Below are 20988 nucleotides of genomic sequence, written 5' to 3' on the forward strand. Positions count from 1 at the left end.
AGATAGACTGACGGAGTCACAGCCTACCTCCCCTGAATCAGTCCCAACAGGCAGAAAGGCCACATGATTACCTGTCCTCTCTGCCTAGCCAAACAAGATAACTTAGAGGATAGGGGGCTGTGGGAACATGTTCCCGCCTGGTGAAGCAGGCATGTCTTCCCAGTAACTCCCCCCACCTTCCCAGGCACCCTTAAAAAATAGGTATGAGGCTCTGCAAGGGGAACGCAGTCATGACAAGGAAGATAAATTCAGGGTCCACAGAAGTTTTGCCAAGGTTAAGTCAAACTACACCCAGCATCCAAAATATCTTCAGTTAAGAAAAAAAAAAAAGACGGGTCATTGTCGTAGGTGACTCCATCCTGAAGGGAGCAGAAGACCCGATATGCAGACCAGACCCAGTTTTCAGTGAAGTCCGCTGCCTCCCTGGGGCCTGTGTTAAAGACATAAAAAGAAAACTTTCCTCCCTGGGTAAGCCTTTCAGATTACTACCCACTACTAATTTTTCAGACAGGCAGAGATGATCTGTTAACAAGAAACCCAAGGGCCATCAAGAGAGACTTCCAGGCCTTGGGACAACTGGTTAAGGGGTCAGGAGCGCAAGTAGTGTTCTCCTCTATCATTCCAGTCATAGGGAAGGATGAGGGATGCAACAAGAGCCAGCAGATCAGTACCTGGCTCCGAGCCTGGTGTCAGCGGCAGGACTTCAGTTTATTTGATCACAGGGTGGTTTACATGATACCAGGCCTGCTGGAGACAGATTGGGTAACACCTGTCTCAAAGGGGGAAAAGGATCTTTGCACAGGAGTTGGCAGGGCTCATCAAACAGGTTTTAACTGGATTTGAAGGGGGAAGGGGATGAATCCAGCAGCAGATGCAAGGGTCATTGATGGGTTAGAAACTATGGCTGCACCTGGGAATGGTCAGGTAGAAGTTAAGGCTTCTTCCAGCAAAAAGGTGGCAGGACCAGTAGCCCAGCTGAAGTGCTTCTATACTAAGGCACACAGCATGGGCAACAAACAGGAGGAGCTGGAAGCCATTGTACAGCAGGAAAACTATGATGTAGCCACCAACACGGAAACATGGTGGGATGACTCACACAACTGGAGTGCTGTATTAGATGGCTACAAACTCTTCAGGAGGGACAGGCAAGGAAGGAAAGGAGGCACGGTGGCTCTGGATGTTAGGGAGTGTTACGAATGTCAAGAACTTAATGATGGTAACAATAGGGTTATGTGTTTATGGTTAAGAATCAGGGGGACGGCCAACAAGGCTGATATCATTGTGGAAGTCTGTTATAGACTGCCCAACCAGGACGTAGAGTTAGATGAAATATTCTACAAGCAGCTGAGAGAAGTCTCAGGATCACAGGCCCTTGTCCTGGTGGGAGACTTCAACCTATCGGATATCAGCTGGGAACACAATACAGCTGAGAGGGAACGGTCTAGGAGGTTCCTGGAGTGTGTTGGGGATAACTTCCTGACAGAGCTGGTGAGGGAACCAACTAGGGAAGGAGCCCTGCTGGACGTGCTGTTTGTAAATAGAGAAGAACTTGTGGGGGATGTGACAGTTGGAGGAATCTGATATAGTTTACCACAGCATCCTCGTGGAGAAACTGGCTGCCCATGGCTTGGATGAGAGTATACTCTTCGCAGAGTAAAAAACTGGTTGGAGGGCCGGGCCCAGAGAGTGGTGGTGAATACAATTAAATCCAGTCGGCAGCTGGTCACGAGTGGTGTTCCCCAGGTCTTGGTACTGGGGACAGTTCTGTTTAATATCTTTATCAATGACCTGAACAAGGGGATCAAGTGCACCCTCAGTAAGTTTGCAGATGACACCAAGCTAGGCGGGCGTGTCGACCTGCTTGAGGACAGAAAGGCATTGCAGAGGGATCTGGACACGCTGGATTGATGGACTGAGGCCAATGGTATGAGGTTCAACAAGGCCAAGTGCCAGCTCCTCCACTTGGGTCACAACAACCCCATACAGGATTGGGGCAGAATGGCTAGAGAGCTGCCTGGCAGAAAAGGACCTGAGGGTGTTCATCGAATGAATGTGTGCTGAATATGAGCCAGCAGTGTGCCCAGGTGACCAAGGAGGCCAACAGCATCCTGGCCTGTATCAGGAATAGTGTGGTGAGTAGGACTAGGGAAGTGATCGTCCCCCTGTACTCCATACTGGTGAGGCCCCACCTCAAGTACCGTGGTGCAGTTTTGGGCCTCTCACCACAAAAAAGACATTGAGGCGCTGCAGCAGGTCCAGAGAAGGGCCATGAAGCTGGTGAGGGGTCTGGAGAACAAGTCTTATGAGGAGCGGCTGACGGAGCTGGGGTTGTTTAGCCTGGAGAAGAGGAGGCTGAGGGGAGACCTTATCGCTCTGTACAACTACCTGAAAGGAGGCTGTAGGGAGGTGGGGGTTGGTCTCTTCTCCCAGGTAACAGGCAAAGGGACAAGAGGCCTCAATTTGCACCAGGGGAGGTTTATTTAGACTGGATATTAGGTAAATTTTTTACACTGAAAGTGTTATTCAGCATTGGAACAGGCTGCCCAGGGAAGTGGCTGAGGAACTTTCCCTGGAGGTATTTAAAATACAGGTAAAGTGGCGCTTAGCAACATGGCTTATCGATTGTTTTTGTCAGAGTTAAGCTGATGGTTGGACTAGATGATCTGAAAGGTCCCTTCTAACCTAGGCAATTCTATGATTCTACGAAAAAAACATACAATCAAAATCAACTGCATATTATTCAGGTTCTGGTCAATCTGGGTCACATTCTCTGTCCAACTCTGATCAGTTAAGTGAATAAATTTCTAAGAAATAATGTATTCTTGCACATAACTCACTTGTTTGCCAGCATGTTTGACAACTGCCCCGATGACAGGGTTCTTCACATCTATGAAGCCCACAGTTGAGTTTACGACCACAAACCAAAGAACACTTATGTTCTGTGTCCTAGGGGAAGGCAAAAAAGAAAAGCAGAATTAAACTATAAACACTATTGATTTATTTTTCTCTGTGTGGTCATAATCTACTAATTGACAAAACTGTGTAGTGCAAAAAATAGTTTAGGCCTAATCTACACAGTTTTTCCATCACTGTATGGATACACAATTTCTAAAGCGGACTCTTTTAAGAGGTCTGTTGCAGACATAGGTTACATCATAGCTTATGCTACTTGTATCAAGTAATATCCTTCCCCTCCCCATTCTCCCTGGAATCACTGCATTGACAAAAAACACCTTTACAGTGATTTAATTGCATTTAGGCTGGAATATAGTTTTATGTTTATACTAATACCCATAAAACAAACGCTACAAAATAAATGCACACACATAAACTTTTTGAGCACGACCAATACTGCAAATAGAGACTGAAGATGCACAAAAATGAAAAGATAAAAAAGCAAAAAAGTCTTAACATCACAACCAAAACCAAATATAGTGAGCAATTTTATAAAGCCACATGTAAACTTACCACACAGCAAACTTCATTACACTTGTGTCGTCCACATGATCTTTTCTTGTTGCATCGCTTGTCACACATGAACGTAATGGCAGCTATTAAAAACAAAAAACCTCAAAAACCCAGTCATAACTTTTGTGTCTTGGCTTATGCTGAGAACAAAAGCTGCAATGACAATATTATGCTAAGGCTGCTGCAAAGCATGGTCTAGAAGAGACTAATACAGAGTAAGTCAGCAAGCAAACTTTTAAATTACTTGCTTTTCCACATTGATTCCCCATGTGAACACTTGGCTTCCTTTAAACAAACCCTTGTTCAAAAGGATTTTTGACAGCAGAATAAATGAAACTAGTCTGTTTCACATTAGTCTTTATACCATAAACTTTGCACAATAGAACACAGAAAACAGGATATTCCAAAATGATGGAGTACCACAAACATGCAATTTAAGACTGCTCAAATTGGTAAGGCAGTAAAAGTTAGCTAAACGCAACTACTGCTGATATGAAACTAGTGCCAACAAAGAACATCCTTATCACCATCCACAGGTAAGAAAAGCAATCACTTCTGGATTCTGAAGAGGAAAGTCTTCATAGACAAAAGCCAAAATTAGGAAAGACGCATATTACTATCTTATGTACCTTGTAAGTAAATACTTCAGTAAGTACCTCAGTATGACCTTATGTATCTTGTAAGTCCGTCCCTCAGTATGACAGGGGTAAGCATTTCACTGAGGTGATTCTTAGATGCCACACCCAGAACACCAAGAAGTATTCCAAATGGGAACTCTCTGCCGAGCTCAGATGCAAAGACCAGCAGCACACAACCATGAAGCAGAATCAAAGCTTGTATTTCCCCAGGCACTTGGAAAGAGCAGGGCAAAAGCATTACATTGCATCTGAGCTGTGCAAGTTGACCCAAAGATATGCAGGATGTCACGGAGTGTGGGGGGAAAGCCGGGGGGAAAGAGAGGAAACCTACTGAACGTGTTAGGTGGCATAAGAAACTGTTCAAATTGAAATAGACAGCTTGTTTGGAATCTTTGAGATAAACACTGAAGAAGTCTTTCCTTATGTAAAAGACAGACAGGAATGAATGAGATTTATTTCAAACCTCTTCCCAAAAGTAGCAGCATCTCAAAAAATGACCGATTTGGCATAGACGTACTGATAAGATGTTTCCAACTTTGTCAATCAAACCCCAAATTAATACGAGTTTTGTGTTGTTTTTAAAGCAATTTCACACTATATATGTAACATAATATTGTACCTTTATTTCTGAGTAGAGAACATGGGACTTCCTAGGAAACAAACAGGGAGCCATTAGGTTAAAACAGATGAAACAACTGAAACTTACCTAGAAAACACCTAGTCACATGATATAGAAAGAAGCAGCACTCTCAGTTTCACGTGTATAACACTTCTATATACAAAAGTGAAACAAAAGCTGGAAAAGAATCCTCAAATCTTAACACAATACATTTTCCTTAGAGATTCAATACCAATTAAAAAAAAAGTTGTAGCTTTCTATTCCCCACTTAATTCAGCAGATAACACCATGAAGCGACAGAAACAGGTTTCTGCTAAGAAACGAGAAACTTGCATGGAAGAAACCAAAAGAGCTCTCCCAGAGAATACTGACAGAGTGCATAAATTTGTACTTTGACCAACTATTCAAAAAATGCAAGTCTGCCTTGATTAAAAAAAAAAAAAAGAAAAAAAAGAAAAAAAATAAGAGAGACAAACCTCATGATCAAAGAAGATTAAAGACCTCAACATGAAAATAAAAGGTGATGGAAGAAAAGAACATTGTTGAATTGTTGATTGACTACATTTAAACCTTTAGTCATCAGAATTTTACATTCTGATTTGTGATTTCTGAGCAACACATTTTTGATGACTGATTTAAATTACCACTGTACTTCACTCATACTTTTTCAACAAGCAGCTTTCTGGTGTCTGAGAAGCTGGACAAACTAAAACCCAAACCTTACTACTTTGTTTCAGACCTCAAAATGAAAGATAACCTGAAGGCTTCTAACCTGAAGGCTTCTACCCCATAACTACTTTCAGCAAACTTGCAGGAGAGAACTGTTCCAACCTCAAGCAAAGTCTCCGTCATTTCTATGTACTTATAGACTTACATATTCAGAAACCATCCCTACTTATAGATCATATATGACAGGTCAGAAAAGTCAACAAGGGTCCTACGATAGTAACCAAAGACTTCAAAGCTATGATTACAGAAAGTAGCATAGTTGAAGAATATACTAATTATTATATAACAGTTGCTGAGAATCTGATGGGTCACTATATAAATGTGCAAAGAATAGGGACCAGTAAAAACTTCATATTCTCTCCAAAAAATCTACAGTAAATCTACAGGCTATTACTATAAAGTTTTAGTTAGCTCTTTATGTTAGGCTACCTTTCTTCTCTCAGTTTACATTACCCTTGGTAAAACCACCATTCTTTGTGCTATATAAATACTGTAGGATAACATAGGACTTTGAAGACAGATTAAATAAACAATTTTGTGTAAACTACAAAAATACTTCAAAAAATTGCCTTCACAATAAGCAGCCTATGTTAGCACTTCACAGTAATCTAGTTTGCATCTATCAGTTAGCATACAATGGAGGTTCTTGCAACTAAGGAGCACAGAACCTCTTATACTTCTTAGCTTTCTTTTCTTCAACTACTTCAACTCCTTTTTCTCCACAAACTCACACAGATTACCTGTTTCCATGGCCAAGCTTTATACACTCACCTTTTTTTTGAAGCCACACCTACAATAAATATTTGATGTGTGAGAACAAGGTCTACAGTCTCCTTCATGGCAAAGGCTTTCACATGTATGAATGAACTCTAGCAAAATGAAAATACAAAGATTAACAATTAATAAAAAAATAAAATCCATGACCTGGAACTTCATATTTATTGGAGCATTCCTGGTCAAAGATACTAAACTTATGTGCAGCTAGGTTTCCAAAAAAATTACTATTTTGAGTTAAATGTGCATAAAATTTTGCCGTTATTTCCAACTTTTTAATCCTGAATCTATAGTCTATATAGAGTTTCAGGTATACAACTAACATCAAAAATGCATACGTTTTAAACATTTTTTACATTAACATATGGGAAAAAAAAGATTGTGTGCTATTATTTTACCCAAATTCCAGGAATTTTAAGTATTTTTTTCAGCTCAAAAGAATGACTTACTACGCATACCTTCATATTTCACTTACTAGCTTAACTGAAATTCAACTAAAAGCTAAATTACTCATTCCTTTTCTACTTGTTGCCCTGACAGAATGGATCAATAACAAGCCCTCATCAGCAGAGACCAGCATTGGTCTCTCTCCTCTCTAAAGTCCAACAAATCACAATTAAATATGTAGTGTGTTAATCTGAGCATCGCACAAACTCATAGTTAAATATACTTGAGTTACCTAATGCACTCATTAACATGTCAAGTTGCTTCTGCACATAACTTTCTCCAACTTTCCAATGCTACCTTTTACTTCACAACCCTCTTTACAGCAGCAGGAAATGAGTATTTACTGGTGGCATCTGAACAAAGTCATTCATCTCTACCAGTCTCCACATCAAAGTCAAAGGTCTAGGTGGGCTTTTAAAAGACATCAGCACATACTACTTACTCTCTGGAAATTTCTACAGTTCTATGCCTCTACCAATATAGGAAAAGTACACATAAATAAATTTAAGAGGCTAGCTAGTGTTAGTGCTTTCTAGATAAATATGTTTTAAGGTATCGTTATGAACAAACAGCGAGACTGCAGACTCTGCAGCGGCTTTTACACTCAGTTCAGTTAAACCCCCAAATCACTAATCAAATACTTATTTCTTGAAATGAAACAGTTAAGGAGCACCTTTTTGTTTTTCTGTTAAAAACAGTGAGATAATTTGAATACTCTGATGCAGAAAGTTCTAATTACCATAGCTACCACAAGAAAGAGGTTTGCCACATGTTTTTCCACACGATGGGATAGGGTCTGTGCATATTTTACGTTCAACACAACCTAGTTCCAGTAACTTGCTGAGAGGAGTCTGACCACAGGGACAGCGATACACTACTTGTGGAAGCCGTGGACAGAGGGGGCAAGGCTGAGGATGGCATACTTGTGTACAGTTGTGCCTCCCACAATTTAATTTTCTGGAAAAAAAACAAAAGAAAAGAAACAAAAAACAAAGCAAAGGAAAAAAATCACGATCACCAAGTGTGAATAAAATGACCTTTATCTTTTCAGAAGCCTACATTTTAGTGACCTTACTTGCCACATATATTCTGACATGAGAAATTCCCAAATCCATCAGAGAATTCTTCCTTTGTCCCACACAATACTTCTTTAAAGTTGCTTCCACAGTAACACACTGAAAGAAACCAATATTCCAGAGAAGATACCACAAAGCAAATATAAAAACATAAAATGTGAAAAATTGTTACAGTCAGTTTTTAGAAGGATAATGAAGTTGCTGCTCTTTAGATTTATTCAGCAATAGAGGTTTCTCAGTCCTACAGAAGCTGGAATTCCTGTTTTATTTGTTCTGATAAGGAGATAAAAACTAAAGGGGAAGTACTATCTGAACAAAAAGCTTAAAGCGGTATACAGAACAAATTAATTATTACCTTAAAGTTTGAGAAAATTAACTTGCAAATTTCTATAGAAACTGTGCAACAAAAATGTATTTGCATACTGGCACACGTACTTGGACAATTTAATTTCCATTGCAGACAAAGTTTAGGAATTTTTAACAGAAACTGTGAGTAGCTTCTTGATATGTGCTTTCCAATACCTCTTTCTATTCTTCTTCCATGTACTGTTTAATCAAGTCTCAGAGTTACAGTAAAAGATTAAGTAGGATCAGGTCAGAAGGACCCTCAGTGGATCAGCTAGTCCAAGCCCGTACTTAAAGCAGAGTCAGCTATGAGATCAGACCACATTACTCAGTGTTTTATTCAGTTGGGTCTTGAAAACCTCCAAATTTCTGAGAAAAGAGTTTTTCCTTACAGGTAGTTATAACATTTCAACTTAGGCTCATGGCCTCTCATCCTCCCTGCCGTGCACAGCCTGTCTTCTTGACTACCTCCTATTAGCTACTGAAAGGCCACTACTAAGACTTCTTATGGTAACAAAATCCAGTACCACCAACCTGTCCTAATAGGGCATACGCTCCAACCGCCTAATCATCTTGGCAGGATTCTTTCTAGTCATGCTTACATTGTTATTTTAAAATATATAGTGATGCTGACATACTTTCCATTTTTAAAATATTCTAAAATATTCTAAATATTCTATTGGTTTCGTTAAGTAAAAATAAAGCACTTGCCTCTTGGTACTGTTTTATTTCCCCACCCTCTTGTTTTCGTAGTGTAGAGTCCATTCTCTATACTGCCCGTAACTATAATGCATTATAATGCATTAGGCATTCCAATACTTACCTTGCTGTACTGTTAATTGGCAAGGTGAACATTTTCCTGCATGGCACACTTGAGTACAGCTGTGCTTACCACAGTTTAAAGTATTTCCACATACATTAGAACAATGAATTTTTGTTGATTGGCCACAGCGAACTGAATGACTGTAGAGAAATGAGACCATAGTCTGTCAGCTACCTTAATATCTATAAAGCATTTATTAAAAAGGAAAATACTTTTTCAGTAAAATGCCAAAGCCTTTGAAAGTGAGCATAATTACTAACGGAAGAGTTTTTAGGAAATAACCACGCTATTTTTTGGGAAAAATTCTGTGATTTTTCCCCCTGCTTCCCCACCCCCCTAAAGTAGGGCACTTATCACAGCAGTGAGTCTAGAGAATTTTCTCTTAACAAAATGAAAAAAAAAAGTGACGCTATAACTTGAACTTAATGTATGGTTCTGCATTGTGCCAGAAGAACAGATATTTCTACTACAGACATCTTTCTGAAGACTTAAATGATCTTAAGGCCACTAAGCACAATGAATATATGGATGTGGGCCTTAAAAGTGAGTCAGTAGTCTATCAAAAGAGCTGTTTTTTTTAAGCTACATTGTTAAAAATAATGGGACAAAACAATAAATTATCCTCTTTTTCCATTCTGGCTGGCCTCATACAATGGCTGTAAAACATGTATTTGAAATAGTAAGTTTAAAACATCTTAAGGTCAGAGGTGTCATACCACACATCTTGGATGCTAATACAGTACAGATGAAAAAATGCTATTTAGAAGCAAATTTTAAGTATTACATGCAGTATTACAAAAATCAGCAATCTGGCGAAAGCAGCTGGCACATACAATAATCAAAGATGGTTGCATCTATTAAATCTTTAAATGTAAGGAATAGCTAGAATAAGAAAAAGGAGGTGATCTTACTGTGAAAAATAAAATGCAGTAATCTACAACCAATCCATTTTTATACTGAAGGCAAAGTACTTTCAACTACAAATACTGCCACAGAAGTAGCTGTGCCTTCCTTTGAAAGATTAAGATCACTTAATATTACATTCAAACTTTCAGAAATAATTGTTAAAGTCTGAAAACCTTTTTTTCTAGAGCAAGAATGCTAAAACCTGAAATCAATTTTTGTTAGTCTGGGTTCTGGAAACAAGCACAGGCAAACATTTTATTACACAGAATCAGTTCTAGGTAGCTAGAACAGACTCAGAACAACTTAATATGAGAGATCACAGATAGTATGGGCAGTACAATCTTGCTGTTGGCAATGACACTAAATGCATCAAACATGCAAGGAAAAGAACCTTCAAGTCAGGAACATATTACAGACTTCTCTCGTGCTAGCGGTAGAGCTTCCCAGAAATGTACACGTTATTTTTGAAAACAACATTACATTCCATTCAGATAGAAAAGGTGTGAACCTTTTTCTACTTCTTTCTCTGCGTCTTCTACAAAATAAAATTAATAAATACTAGACTAGGATTTCAAAATCAAATCAACTCACAGGCTGCTTGGACAATTCAGCTACATGTATCATAAATTCATTTTAACACAAACAACTCTTAAAAGTTCTTTAACGATTGAAAGTAATTGCATATTTTTAAAACATAAAATTCTCCAAATTATTTTAGCACGCAAATAGAAGATACAGCTCAGAATAAACTTTGGTCTGTAAACTTTTAATAAGCTGTAAGAAAGAAAAATTGTATTATATAAACTTTTAATAAACTATTATTGTATAAACTTTTGTTTCTAGAACAGAAGCAGTCTCACCTTGTTTGTCCACATTCACATGTTTTTGTCACAAAGGCTGGACATGAAGGGCAAGGTCCAGGATGGCATAGGCTTAAAAATACGTCAAAAAAGCAAACAAAATTGTAAAGTTAACTTTAGCTTTACTACACTCCTATAGAAACAACCCATCATGACCCAATCAGCAATGCATTATCAGAACATTATACAAGCCACCTACACTCCTGCAGGGTAAGAAAGCCTTATTAACACAAGAAAAAAATATTATATTATTACAGTGGCATAAGTCAAATATCACTGATGTTGAAGGAAAACTTCAGTATTCCTGCTGCTGTCAAATCAACAGTACCAGTGCTAACACATTTCATGTTTTGCATTTCACCAGCAGACATGCATCAACTCAAATGTGTTCATCACTGCTGACCCTCAAAACAAACATTGCATATCCAAACCATTAATATGTTTCTTGCTTCAGTGATCCTAAATAGATTAGAGACAAAAACCTTCTCTGTTAATTTCTTCTTTTGAGTTGGGACCTTTATCTTTGAATTCAGCATTTCTTAAGGCCATCAGTAAGAGCTGTTGTCCCTCTTCCTGTAAGGAAACGTGTGGGAGATGCAGCAAGTCTGCCTCGGTTTTCTTTCTTACCATCACATGCAATTCCCTGTGAGTGTCATCGGTGTCAGTCCTTTACTTAATTAACAGATCTCACCTCCTACTTCAAGAAACACTAGATGGTCCCTAACTGCATATAAGACCTCTGTTGGGCACAGACAAGCCCAGGTTTGTGAAACCTAACTAACTTGTCTGTACTCTTCCTTAGCCAGCTCCCGGTCACCTTTCTTTGCAAATACAGCAACTCTGATGTGGAACATTTATCATCGGCCAGAACTGACCAGCCCAGATATCCTAGCCAAAAGAAAAAAACAGCAACAACAAAACAAAACACCAAAAACCCCCATAAACACAGACTACCCAATTACATGGTAATACTAAACACCTCAAGTAGAGTCACTACGCAAATAAGATTTAGTACATCAGTTACTATAGTCATATGCAATATAACTGAGTCATATCAACACTTTGTCAACAGTGGTCTGGCTCCCTTCTTCCTCTAACGCCCCTCCCAGCTAACAACAAGGCCTAATCTATCACCCAACTTATGCCAGCTCTAACAGTAAAGCCAAGCCATTAGATAATAAACCAATACAACACAAAAAACAAACCACCAAAGAAGCCACAAACCGTCAGTTTTATGGTATAATGAAGAGTTAAATAAGCACCAGAGCAGGCACAAGGAAAGCGAGAAAAGAGCAAAACCAGATGGAGCAAGTAAAACACAATACAGAAGGAAAAGGGAAGAATGCAAACCATTAAATTAATTAAAATTGTATTGTGGAACTTGAGACAATGAGAATTAACTTCCGCACTCTGCAGTAGAAAACCTCATGTAGAAGGACAGCACTATACATTTCAGTGTCTTGACTTCAATTCTGACAGATGCACGTAGGATTCTAAAGGCTGGATGCCAGCTTATAAACTTAAGAATCAAGTTAAAAGTAGAGAAAAACTCAAAATACCATGATCCAGGTCATCATTTGGAAAAGGGTGAAGACACATCATCTTCAGAAATCTTGTCACGTTAAGTTTTCTACTGTGGAATAATTACTAAATTGGCTAAAAATACAAAAGTATAGCATTGTTCACACATTAAGGAAAGGTATAAAATCAAGAGGCTTCTGAGGTAGAAAACAGCTGCAGCTGGCATGAAGAATACAACACCTGTGGTTCCCTGATAAGGATGCTTGTGAAGCTACATAAGGTAGGGACGGGATGCAATTATTCCGCGGCTTTACCTTATGATGTATAGCAGACACGGGAAAGGGATGATACCATGAAACAGATAAGCTGCCAATTAGCTGCCCGCTTGGTACTCAGAGCCAACATTTTGTCAAATTTTGATGAAATGCTGTCCTTTGTGCGATCTTTGCTCATTATAATGTCATTATAGTACCAAAACACACCTCCATCCCGAAGGCTACCTGCCTCCAAGGTGTAACCACGCCTCCTTGAGTCTGCACCCTGAATTTCTCGTAAACTATACCTTTAATTGTGAAGCGAGAGAATTTTACACCAATCATAATAAAAGTATGTATGACTAAAGTCACTCAAACCCCACCCTGAAGGTAAAAAGTAGTATAAAAATAGCCCGAGAGAGGGGGGATACCCAGGGAAGACACCATTGCGAAGAATTCCATCACTGATTTCCAGGATCAGTCGACGGGCTGAGCCTTTCTTCCCCGCCACAGGGACACCTTTGGGTAAGACTTAGACTATACCGAGTGCTTCCTCGGGAAACTTAGAAATCTCTCTAGAGAATCTCCTTCCTACATTTATAGCCAGGCTGTATCGTTTGTAACTTTGTCGTGCGTTTTGTGTACTTTCATTTGCACGTGCTTTGCAGACCGTGTATTTATCACAGGGAATCCTAAGAACCTAGATATCTGTTGTATAAACTATAAACTGCACTGTTTAAGTAGCTAATCGTTTCGGTTTCTCACTGAATGCGACCAAAGACTTGAGAGTGGCCGTGCTAGTTCATGAGCACGACTAGACTGAAGGTGCAGTCCACTATTAGTGTTTCCAACTCGTAACAGTTTAATACATATTAAACATGACTGGACTGCTAGTGGCGAATGGGGCGTCACTCAAAATTTAAACCTAGCCGCACCTAGCCTCCCACCTCGGTGAGGGGTGTTAGAACGCAAGGGGGTTTATTTGCTGCCAAAACTGCTTTGCCCCTTTCACACAACATCTACCCAGTATATTATTTTACTCAACACTGTATATTCAAGCGATGTTACTGTTGCTTCCATAAGCCCAGTCTTGACATGCTTCCTCATGATACTATACCACACAATGGCAATTTATGCTGATCACAGATATTTTTAAGTTGTAAATACCTATAATAGTAGACTGCAGTCTTGTAGCAAGATTCCTTCTTTTAGAAGATTATCACTCAATTGATTTCCAGACCTCTCCAAGTTTTGACAGCTTGTGTTTCTGAGAAAGTTTTAAGTAATCTTGTGTCATTTTGTTAACATGAATAGAAAAATTCTAGTAACGCAAAAACTAACCCTTTGAAACCAAACTTCTGACTTTAAACATAAGTATTCCTTATGCATCCCTCCAGATACATGGACTCGCATACTACTTATTTAGCAAAGTCTCTGGTACAATCTGGTTTATGCAAAAGCTACAGTATGTCTACAGTTCCAGGATTTACTTGATCAATACAACAACAGTTAACATAGAAATTAAATTTTCATTCAGCACAGACACACACAGAAAGTGCAGAAAATTCTCCTTCAATTATAAAGATGGGTGATACCTTAGAGTAAGGGACTAAGCAAAAATTTAAGTTAAATGACTTAACAGTGTTACAAACTAAACCCAAAAAGACAGGCTGAAGACTTCAGTATTAACTTCTGCTCAGTGAATACAAAGCCTTACTTTTACTGAAACTCCATTATCTATCATTAGTATAGAGGAATTAATTCACAATTTACTGCTGCTGCTCTAGAGAACTGGCATAACAAGCCAAGTTGTGATGATAGATAGATCTAGGCATAGGAAAAATTAAACTTCCATTTGTCTGACAGTGAAAATACTGGATACTGTAAGACAGCCCAAAGGGACTTCCAGTAACTGCTGTGGAAAAGATTATAGCACCAAAGATCTATGAAGGAAGACCAGACACTAACATTTAAACTAGGAGAGAGAAAGTTACATTTACTGTCTTCGAAAGACCTTTTTCAAATGCTCTGAAGGCCTTGCATGGTTCCAGTTGGCAGGGAGAACTTCAGAGTCTTAAAAGAAGTTTAAGTTTATCATGACATTTATTATCAGGAACATTTTCTTGATGGTTAAGCTAGATGTCTATTTAATGTAGAACCTAAGAGAACAAAATTAATTGCAGCGTATTTACATTAAAAACATGAAAAGAACTGACTTTGTGAAGTGCTCTGAATGCCACAGCTCACACTAGCAAAGTACTCCCTTTTCAAACAGCTGCTTGCCTGTTCCTCAGCTTTGCTAAGAAAACTGTTTATATACAGATGCTAGCCCATTTCAATAAATCTGAGCAAATATTAAAAGATTATTAAAACAGTGTGAATTAGCCTCACTCATTTTCACCAAAATAGGCTAGCTAGTGCCACACTTAACACAAGCATGCAACTAAACTGTAAACCATATAAAGGTGATTAACACAATGACACCTACATTAAAAAAAAAAAAGTCAGATGTAGGAAATACAGTTGTGAATTGGCCAACCATTAAAAAAAAGTTGGAGGCACCTCTCCTATGAAGACAGGCTGAGAGAGTTGGGGTTGTTCAGCCTGGAGAAGAAAAGAGCCTGGGAAGACCTTATAGCGGCCTTCCAGTACCTAAAGGGGGCCTACAGGAAAGATAGGGAGGGACGCTTTACAAGAGAGTGGAGGGACGGGAGGTGACAATGTTAAACTGAAAGAGGGTAGATCTTTCTTCAGTGACCAGTGTCCAAGGAAGACTCTGTCTGTTCGTCTGCCTTTGATCCAGATCTGTGTGTTCCTGAATCCAGACCCAAAATCTGGCTCCCATCTGTCACTGAGTCCAGTCTGGGATTTTCCCAGTGCCTGTTGGCGATGGAACTGCCATCCTGTGAGCTTCATACAGTTTTGTATATATTGTATATATCCATTTCTTTTATATTATAATTTTATGAATGTTTTCTTTAGAGTAGTTTAGGTTTTTTTTCCTAAACTCATAAGTCTCTTTCTCTCCCTTCTCTCCTTGGAGAAGAAGGTGAGGGAGAGCATCTGTCGTTCGCTTCTGCGGCCAGTCCAGCCCAAATCATGACAGCTGGTTACAGGCAACAGCAGGCTGAAGAATTGCTGTATCTCTGTAACCTCTTTTAAAATTTGAACACCAAATTTCAGACATTCCTTACAAGTGTAAAAGAGATGCCAAATAATTTGAAAGCCATAAACCCCAGGGTCAAAAATCTAAGGAAACATAGCTCTGACTCTAACTGAAAACACGTATGTATAAATCTAAGTACATCATTTTAGACACTGCTTAGAGACAAAGGCCTCGAATTTTGGCTGTCACCCTAATCTCTCTTAACCAGGGTATGAGCTTTAATATCCTTTCCAAAAGCATCTACAGGATGCTGAGAGCTCTAGAGATTCTTATTACCCATATCACGATCTGTTCTCTTTTGAATCTTATTTATTATTTGCATCAATTTCTTGAAAGGAGAAGTTCTGCCTAGCAGAACATACTTGATGCATTCTGAATTTGCCATCTTCCGATTTAATTCAAGGTCTCATTTCCTACTCAGGGAACACAGCGTGGGGGAAAATCCCCATATTTTCAAGGTTTTCTTGATAAAACTAATCACTTTACAAAGTATTATGGTAAAAGGATCCAAATCTTTTCTCGTGATTTTTAATCCAATTCTTTCTCCTCAGCCACAAGAGTCTGATGCTTACTTATGTTTTAAAGGGAAAACAGATTCTCAAGTAACTTACATCAAGAATAATGTAACTACCTAACCAGCACTTGGAATAGCACAACTGGCACTACAGAAAGACTGACATCTGACATGGCTCTCAGAGCTGCTCATTAAACAGGGGACAATCATTCACAAAAGCCTAGCATACAGCATAACACAATGGATACAGAAGGCAGACAGCAGGAGGGAGGGAGTTTAGACCACCAACAACTATGGCTTACTTAACAACATCTCCTGTTCTCTGCACATTTCATCTACTAGGCAAGAAGGAGCAAATACAAGCATCCTAACGCAAAGCAATGTCAACAATGTTCCTCTGATCTCATATATGAGGAGAAAAGGGGATGATGCTTGTTTGATCCTGGTAGTGTCACATCAGATAGCTGGAGTGTAGATACATGGTGTGTTGTTTCTGAAAACTCAGACAACATTGCAATTCAGATTCTGTTGCTAGGCACTGCATAAATGTGATATAAAGAGCAGGGGATAGCTGCATCTAAATCTCCCATGCTCTGATTGTTGATGCAATAGTTTCTTATCTTTCTTTATGGCTAAGTAAGAATCCATAACTCAAAAAGCAGGTTCCCCAAGACTCACATACATGTCCTACCAATGAATAGGGTTCATAACAAGATTCATCCAGATTAGTTCTGTCAGAGGCAGACACAGAGGTACAATCAACTGGAAGACAGTAGATGGAGATGGACTTCAAATGAGAGTCCAACATACTTCAACTGCAAAGCATTTCCCAGAACACATGGGATTAAACACTGAAAAAAGGGCAACATCAAGAACGCCACACAAAGTCTCAGACACCACACCACACCCAGTCCACTGCTCATAACAATGGACACATCCCTACTATTAGCTAAAGTCACACACACTTGAGAAGGGCATGAATAGTTTACCCCACACTGTGGGGTATAGTTTACTGCCACACCATGAGGTAGAAGGTCTTGACAATGACATGGAACACTTCACGCAGAAGGGGGAAAAAAAAGGAGAGGAAAAACAAAAACGCTTTTAGGATCTCAGTGAGCAGAATGGCATTTCTGGTTCAAACCTTCTCACCTTATGGGAACCTGTGAGAGCAGGGGAAAACACAGCAGATCCACAGCCCAAAGAAACAAGTGCTTGCAAGAAAGAGTTATCAGATCATCTAAAGCCTAGCAAGAACCATGAAACAGACTCCTGGCCCTGACAGCAAGAAGTCCACCTTTGAATACTCTCTTGAGGAAGAGCTCTACCCAGATACATGTCATGATGCAGACTTCCAGATCAGGTGAGGGGGTCCAGGGGGGAGGAGCTGGTAAAACAGACTGCCAAAGATGCATTCAGATGATAGAAACTCCACAGCTCTAACTCTACCGCTTCCTGATACAGCAAGAGGGAACCAGGTTTCTACTTGCTTTTTGATACAGCAGATGGAGGCAGAGTATCCTCATAACCAGGTGATCAGGCCCAGTCAGCATGGGCTTAGGAAAGGCAGGTCCTGCTTGACTAACCTTATTTCCTTCTATGACAAGATGACCTGCTTAGCAGATGAGAGAAAGGCTGTGGATGTTGTTTACCTGGACTTTAGGAAAGCATTTGACACTCTTTCCCACAGCATTCTCCTGGAGAAACTGGCTGGTCGTGGCTTAGATGGGTGTATGCTTTGCTGAGTAAAAAACTGGCTGGATGGCCAGGCCCAAAGAGTGGTCGTGAATGGAGTTAAAACCAGTTGGCGGCTGGTCACAAGTAGTGTTCCCCAGGGCTCAGTACTGGGCTGATTCTGTTTAATATCTTTATCAATGACCTGGACAAGGGGATCAAGTGCACGCTCAGTAAATTTGCAGACAACACGAAGTTGGGCAGGAGTGTTGGATGGGTCTACAGACAGATCTGGACAGGCTGTATGGAGGGGCCGAGGCCAACGGTATGAGGTTCAACAAGGCCAAGTGCCAGCTCCTCCACTTGGGTCACAACAACTCCACGCATCATGACAGGCTTGGGGAAGAGTGGCTGGAAAGCTGCCTGGCAGGCAAAGACCTGGGGGTATTGGTCAACAGCCAGCTGAATATGAGCCAGCAGTGTGCCCAGGTGACCAAGGAGGCCAACAGCATCCTGGCCTGCATCAGGAACAGTGTGGCTAGTAGAACTAGGGAAGTGATCGTCCCCCTCTACTCCGTACTGGTGAGGCCCCACCTTGAATACCGTGGTGCAGTTTTGGGCCCCTCACCACAAAAAAAGACACTGAGGTGCTCAAGCGGGTAGAGAAGGGCAACGAAGCTGGTGACGGGTCTGGAGAAGAAGTCTTATGAAGAGCTGCTGAGGGAACTGGGGTTCTTTAGCCTGGAGAAAAGGAGGCTGAGGGGAAACCTTACCGCTCTGTACAACTACCTGAAAGGAGGCTGTACGGAGGTAGGGCTTGGTCTCTTCTTCCAAGTAAGAAGACATACGACAAAAGGAAATGTCCTCAAGTTGCACCAGGGGAGGTTTAGTATGGATATTAGGAAAAATTTGTTCACAGAAAGGGTTATCAAACATCAGAACAGGCTGCCCAGGGAAGTGGTGGAATCACCATTCCTGGAGGTATTTAAAAGACAGATAGACTTGGTGCTTAGGGACAGGGTTTAGTGGTGGTTTTGATGGTGTTAGGTTAATGGCTGGACTCGATGATCTTAATGGTCCCTTCCAACCTAGACAACTCTATGATTCATAAACACTTAAGATTCCAACATTGGAGGAAGAAGTGTCCAACACATACTGAGGAATGTCCAAAACTGACTAACACTGATATTGAAAGTACATTTCTCTCCAGATCACTATCTCAAATCAGAGAGTGCCAAAACCACCCATTACCTTGATCTGCACCCTTGCTGTTTCCTTACCTCCCGGACTGGATGATCTCAGTGTGGTTTTACTCATGTGGAATGAGCTGAATGATAACACTTTAAAGTTTGCTACAACTGAAACTGGTAGCAAATTGGGACTTTAAAAGGTCCCAATTTCCACAGCTCTTGATGCAGATTAGACTACCAGGGACTACAAATTTGTAGCTTGCAATAGGCACAATACTGCCACCACTGTTCCCAGAAGAAAACGCCAGAGCCTGAGCCTCTGCTGTAGACTGGGACAGGAACTAGGAGGAAAAGAACATCTGTTTCTTCCAAGAACTATAGGAAAGTTCGTCGGGTAGCAAATTGCAGCTGGGGAGTTCTCAAAGTAGTTAAGGAATTTCTGACTGGGTAAAAAAGTCCTACACAGACACATGGTTCTCCTGAGATGGAGGCCAGGAGCTGGCCGCCAAGAGAATCAGTGTTCTGTTGAGTCAGGATATCAATCAAATACACATCGAGATACATCAAATGTAGTCTGAAAGCTGATCTGTGTTTCAGTTTTACCCTGCAAACCACAGCGAATGGGATTTAGTATGATGATGAATTAAGAAAACACCTATAGCACTGAGAAGATAGCCTGAAAAGAAATCTAATATAATATTTTAACGTTTGGGTAAAAAAAGTATTAACGAGTAAAGAAATATTCTTTCATTCAATAAGATGTTGAAATAGATTTGAAACAGAACACAGAAAATAAAATGTTCAGAGTAAAGTTTATATATAAAGTTCTGAGTTTTAGTAAACCTTGGAAGAAGCTAAGATGACAATCTATTTGTTGGAATGACTGAAGTTTTAGATTGTACCATGAGCAGAAACAATCACTTCTGACTATTAAAAATTTCTTAAAACAGAAATATGAACAGGCATTATGGACCAACTTCAATACATGGAAAATGAAGCTAGATACACTAAGAACAACATATAATTTCTTAGTCTGACTAGCAAGCATATTTATACATTGAAAAAGCTCGCCTAATGCTGTTAACCTTATCAATATATTATTACCACACTGTTAAAAAAGATCTAAAGGAAAACATCCAAAACCAAAAATAGAATTGCTCTTTCTTCGCCTCTCTTCATTGAATTATACTAATAAATGTTAGTAAAAAACAATCTGAGTTACTTATACTGATTAAGATCTCCATGAGGGATTGTTCAATCACCTGGTGGTCTCAACAAATAGATAAATATATATAATGCCCTTTTATCCTCAACAGTTTACAAGCCAATGAAAAGAAGCAAAGGACAGAAGTAAGCAGCACTTCACTTTAACCAAGTACCACTGCTCTTAGCTTAAGATATACAAAGAGCATTACAGGAAAACCAGCACCTAATATGTCTGGTAGACCACTGGATACATGTTTAAAACTCTATTCACTATTATTTCTCTACTTCAGTGAAAGTTCTTGAAAACGAGTCAGGCAGCTGGTTCAGTTCCTAAAATATGATGCAAATGTTACTACAAATATTGCTGCTGACCTCCTGTTCATTTACTCATATGAACACACTTTAGACATACAAACACAAATAAGACTATTTCTTCCAGGTTTCAGTTGAGCTATAAACCAAATACGCCTCTAAGCATATCCTCTAGTCGAAAAATATCCAAATACAGTCTTCAGAAGTTTTCTCTAAATCATTTCAATATTCATATGATAAACTTTTACTTACATGTTACAAAGATGTGGACAGTCTAAACACTGTCTCTTCTTTCCACAAAGTTCCCCACAGCTATGTGGGATTTCATTTCTATTCCATTCAGGATTGTGTACCTTACCTAAATTGCATCAAAGACAAAAACATATTTACTGTCTTGAATACAATACCGAATCTGTGAAAAACATCACACCAAAAAGGAAAAGCTGTATTTTCAATACTGGCAGTA

The 20988-nt window shown here is 39.6% G+C and overlaps 1 protein-coding gene across 5 annotated transcripts in view; it reads right to left on the bottom strand.

Annotated features, from left to right (window-relative positions):
* The window catches only part of NFX1 (nuclear transcription factor, X-box binding 1), a 79458-nt gene that overhangs the window by 36556 nt on the left and 21914 nt on the right, over nucleotides 1-20988 (bottom strand). For all 5 annotated transcript variants that reach the window (XR_010069902.1, XR_010069900.1, XR_010069901.1 and 2 more), the window contains exons 5-13: nucleotides 20775-20880; nucleotides 10686-10757; nucleotides 8920-9059; nucleotides 7751-7850; nucleotides 7415-7632; nucleotides 6226-6323; nucleotides 4726-4756; nucleotides 3469-3551; nucleotides 2838-2946 (exon numbers count right to left, since the gene is read on the bottom strand). Coding sequence is in view for 2 of the 5 variants with exons in the window: in XM_063325667.1 (XP_063181737.1) it covers nucleotides 2838-2946; nucleotides 3469-3551; nucleotides 4726-4756; nucleotides 6226-6323; nucleotides 7415-7632; nucleotides 7751-7850; nucleotides 8920-9059; nucleotides 10686-10757; nucleotides 20775-20880 (957 nt within the window). In the remaining 3 variants the exon portion in view is untranslated. The remainder of the gene's footprint in view (nucleotides 1-2837; nucleotides 2947-3468; nucleotides 3552-4725; nucleotides 4757-6225; nucleotides 6324-7414; nucleotides 7633-7750; nucleotides 7851-8919; nucleotides 9060-10685; nucleotides 10758-20774; nucleotides 20881-20988) is intronic.

Source organism: Chroicocephalus ridibundus, chromosome 2, assembly GCF_963924245.1.
Source record: "Chroicocephalus ridibundus chromosome 2, bChrRid1.1, whole genome shotgun sequence".
Lineage (NCBI taxonomy): Eukaryota > Metazoa > Chordata > Aves > Charadriiformes > Laridae > Chroicocephalus > Chroicocephalus ridibundus.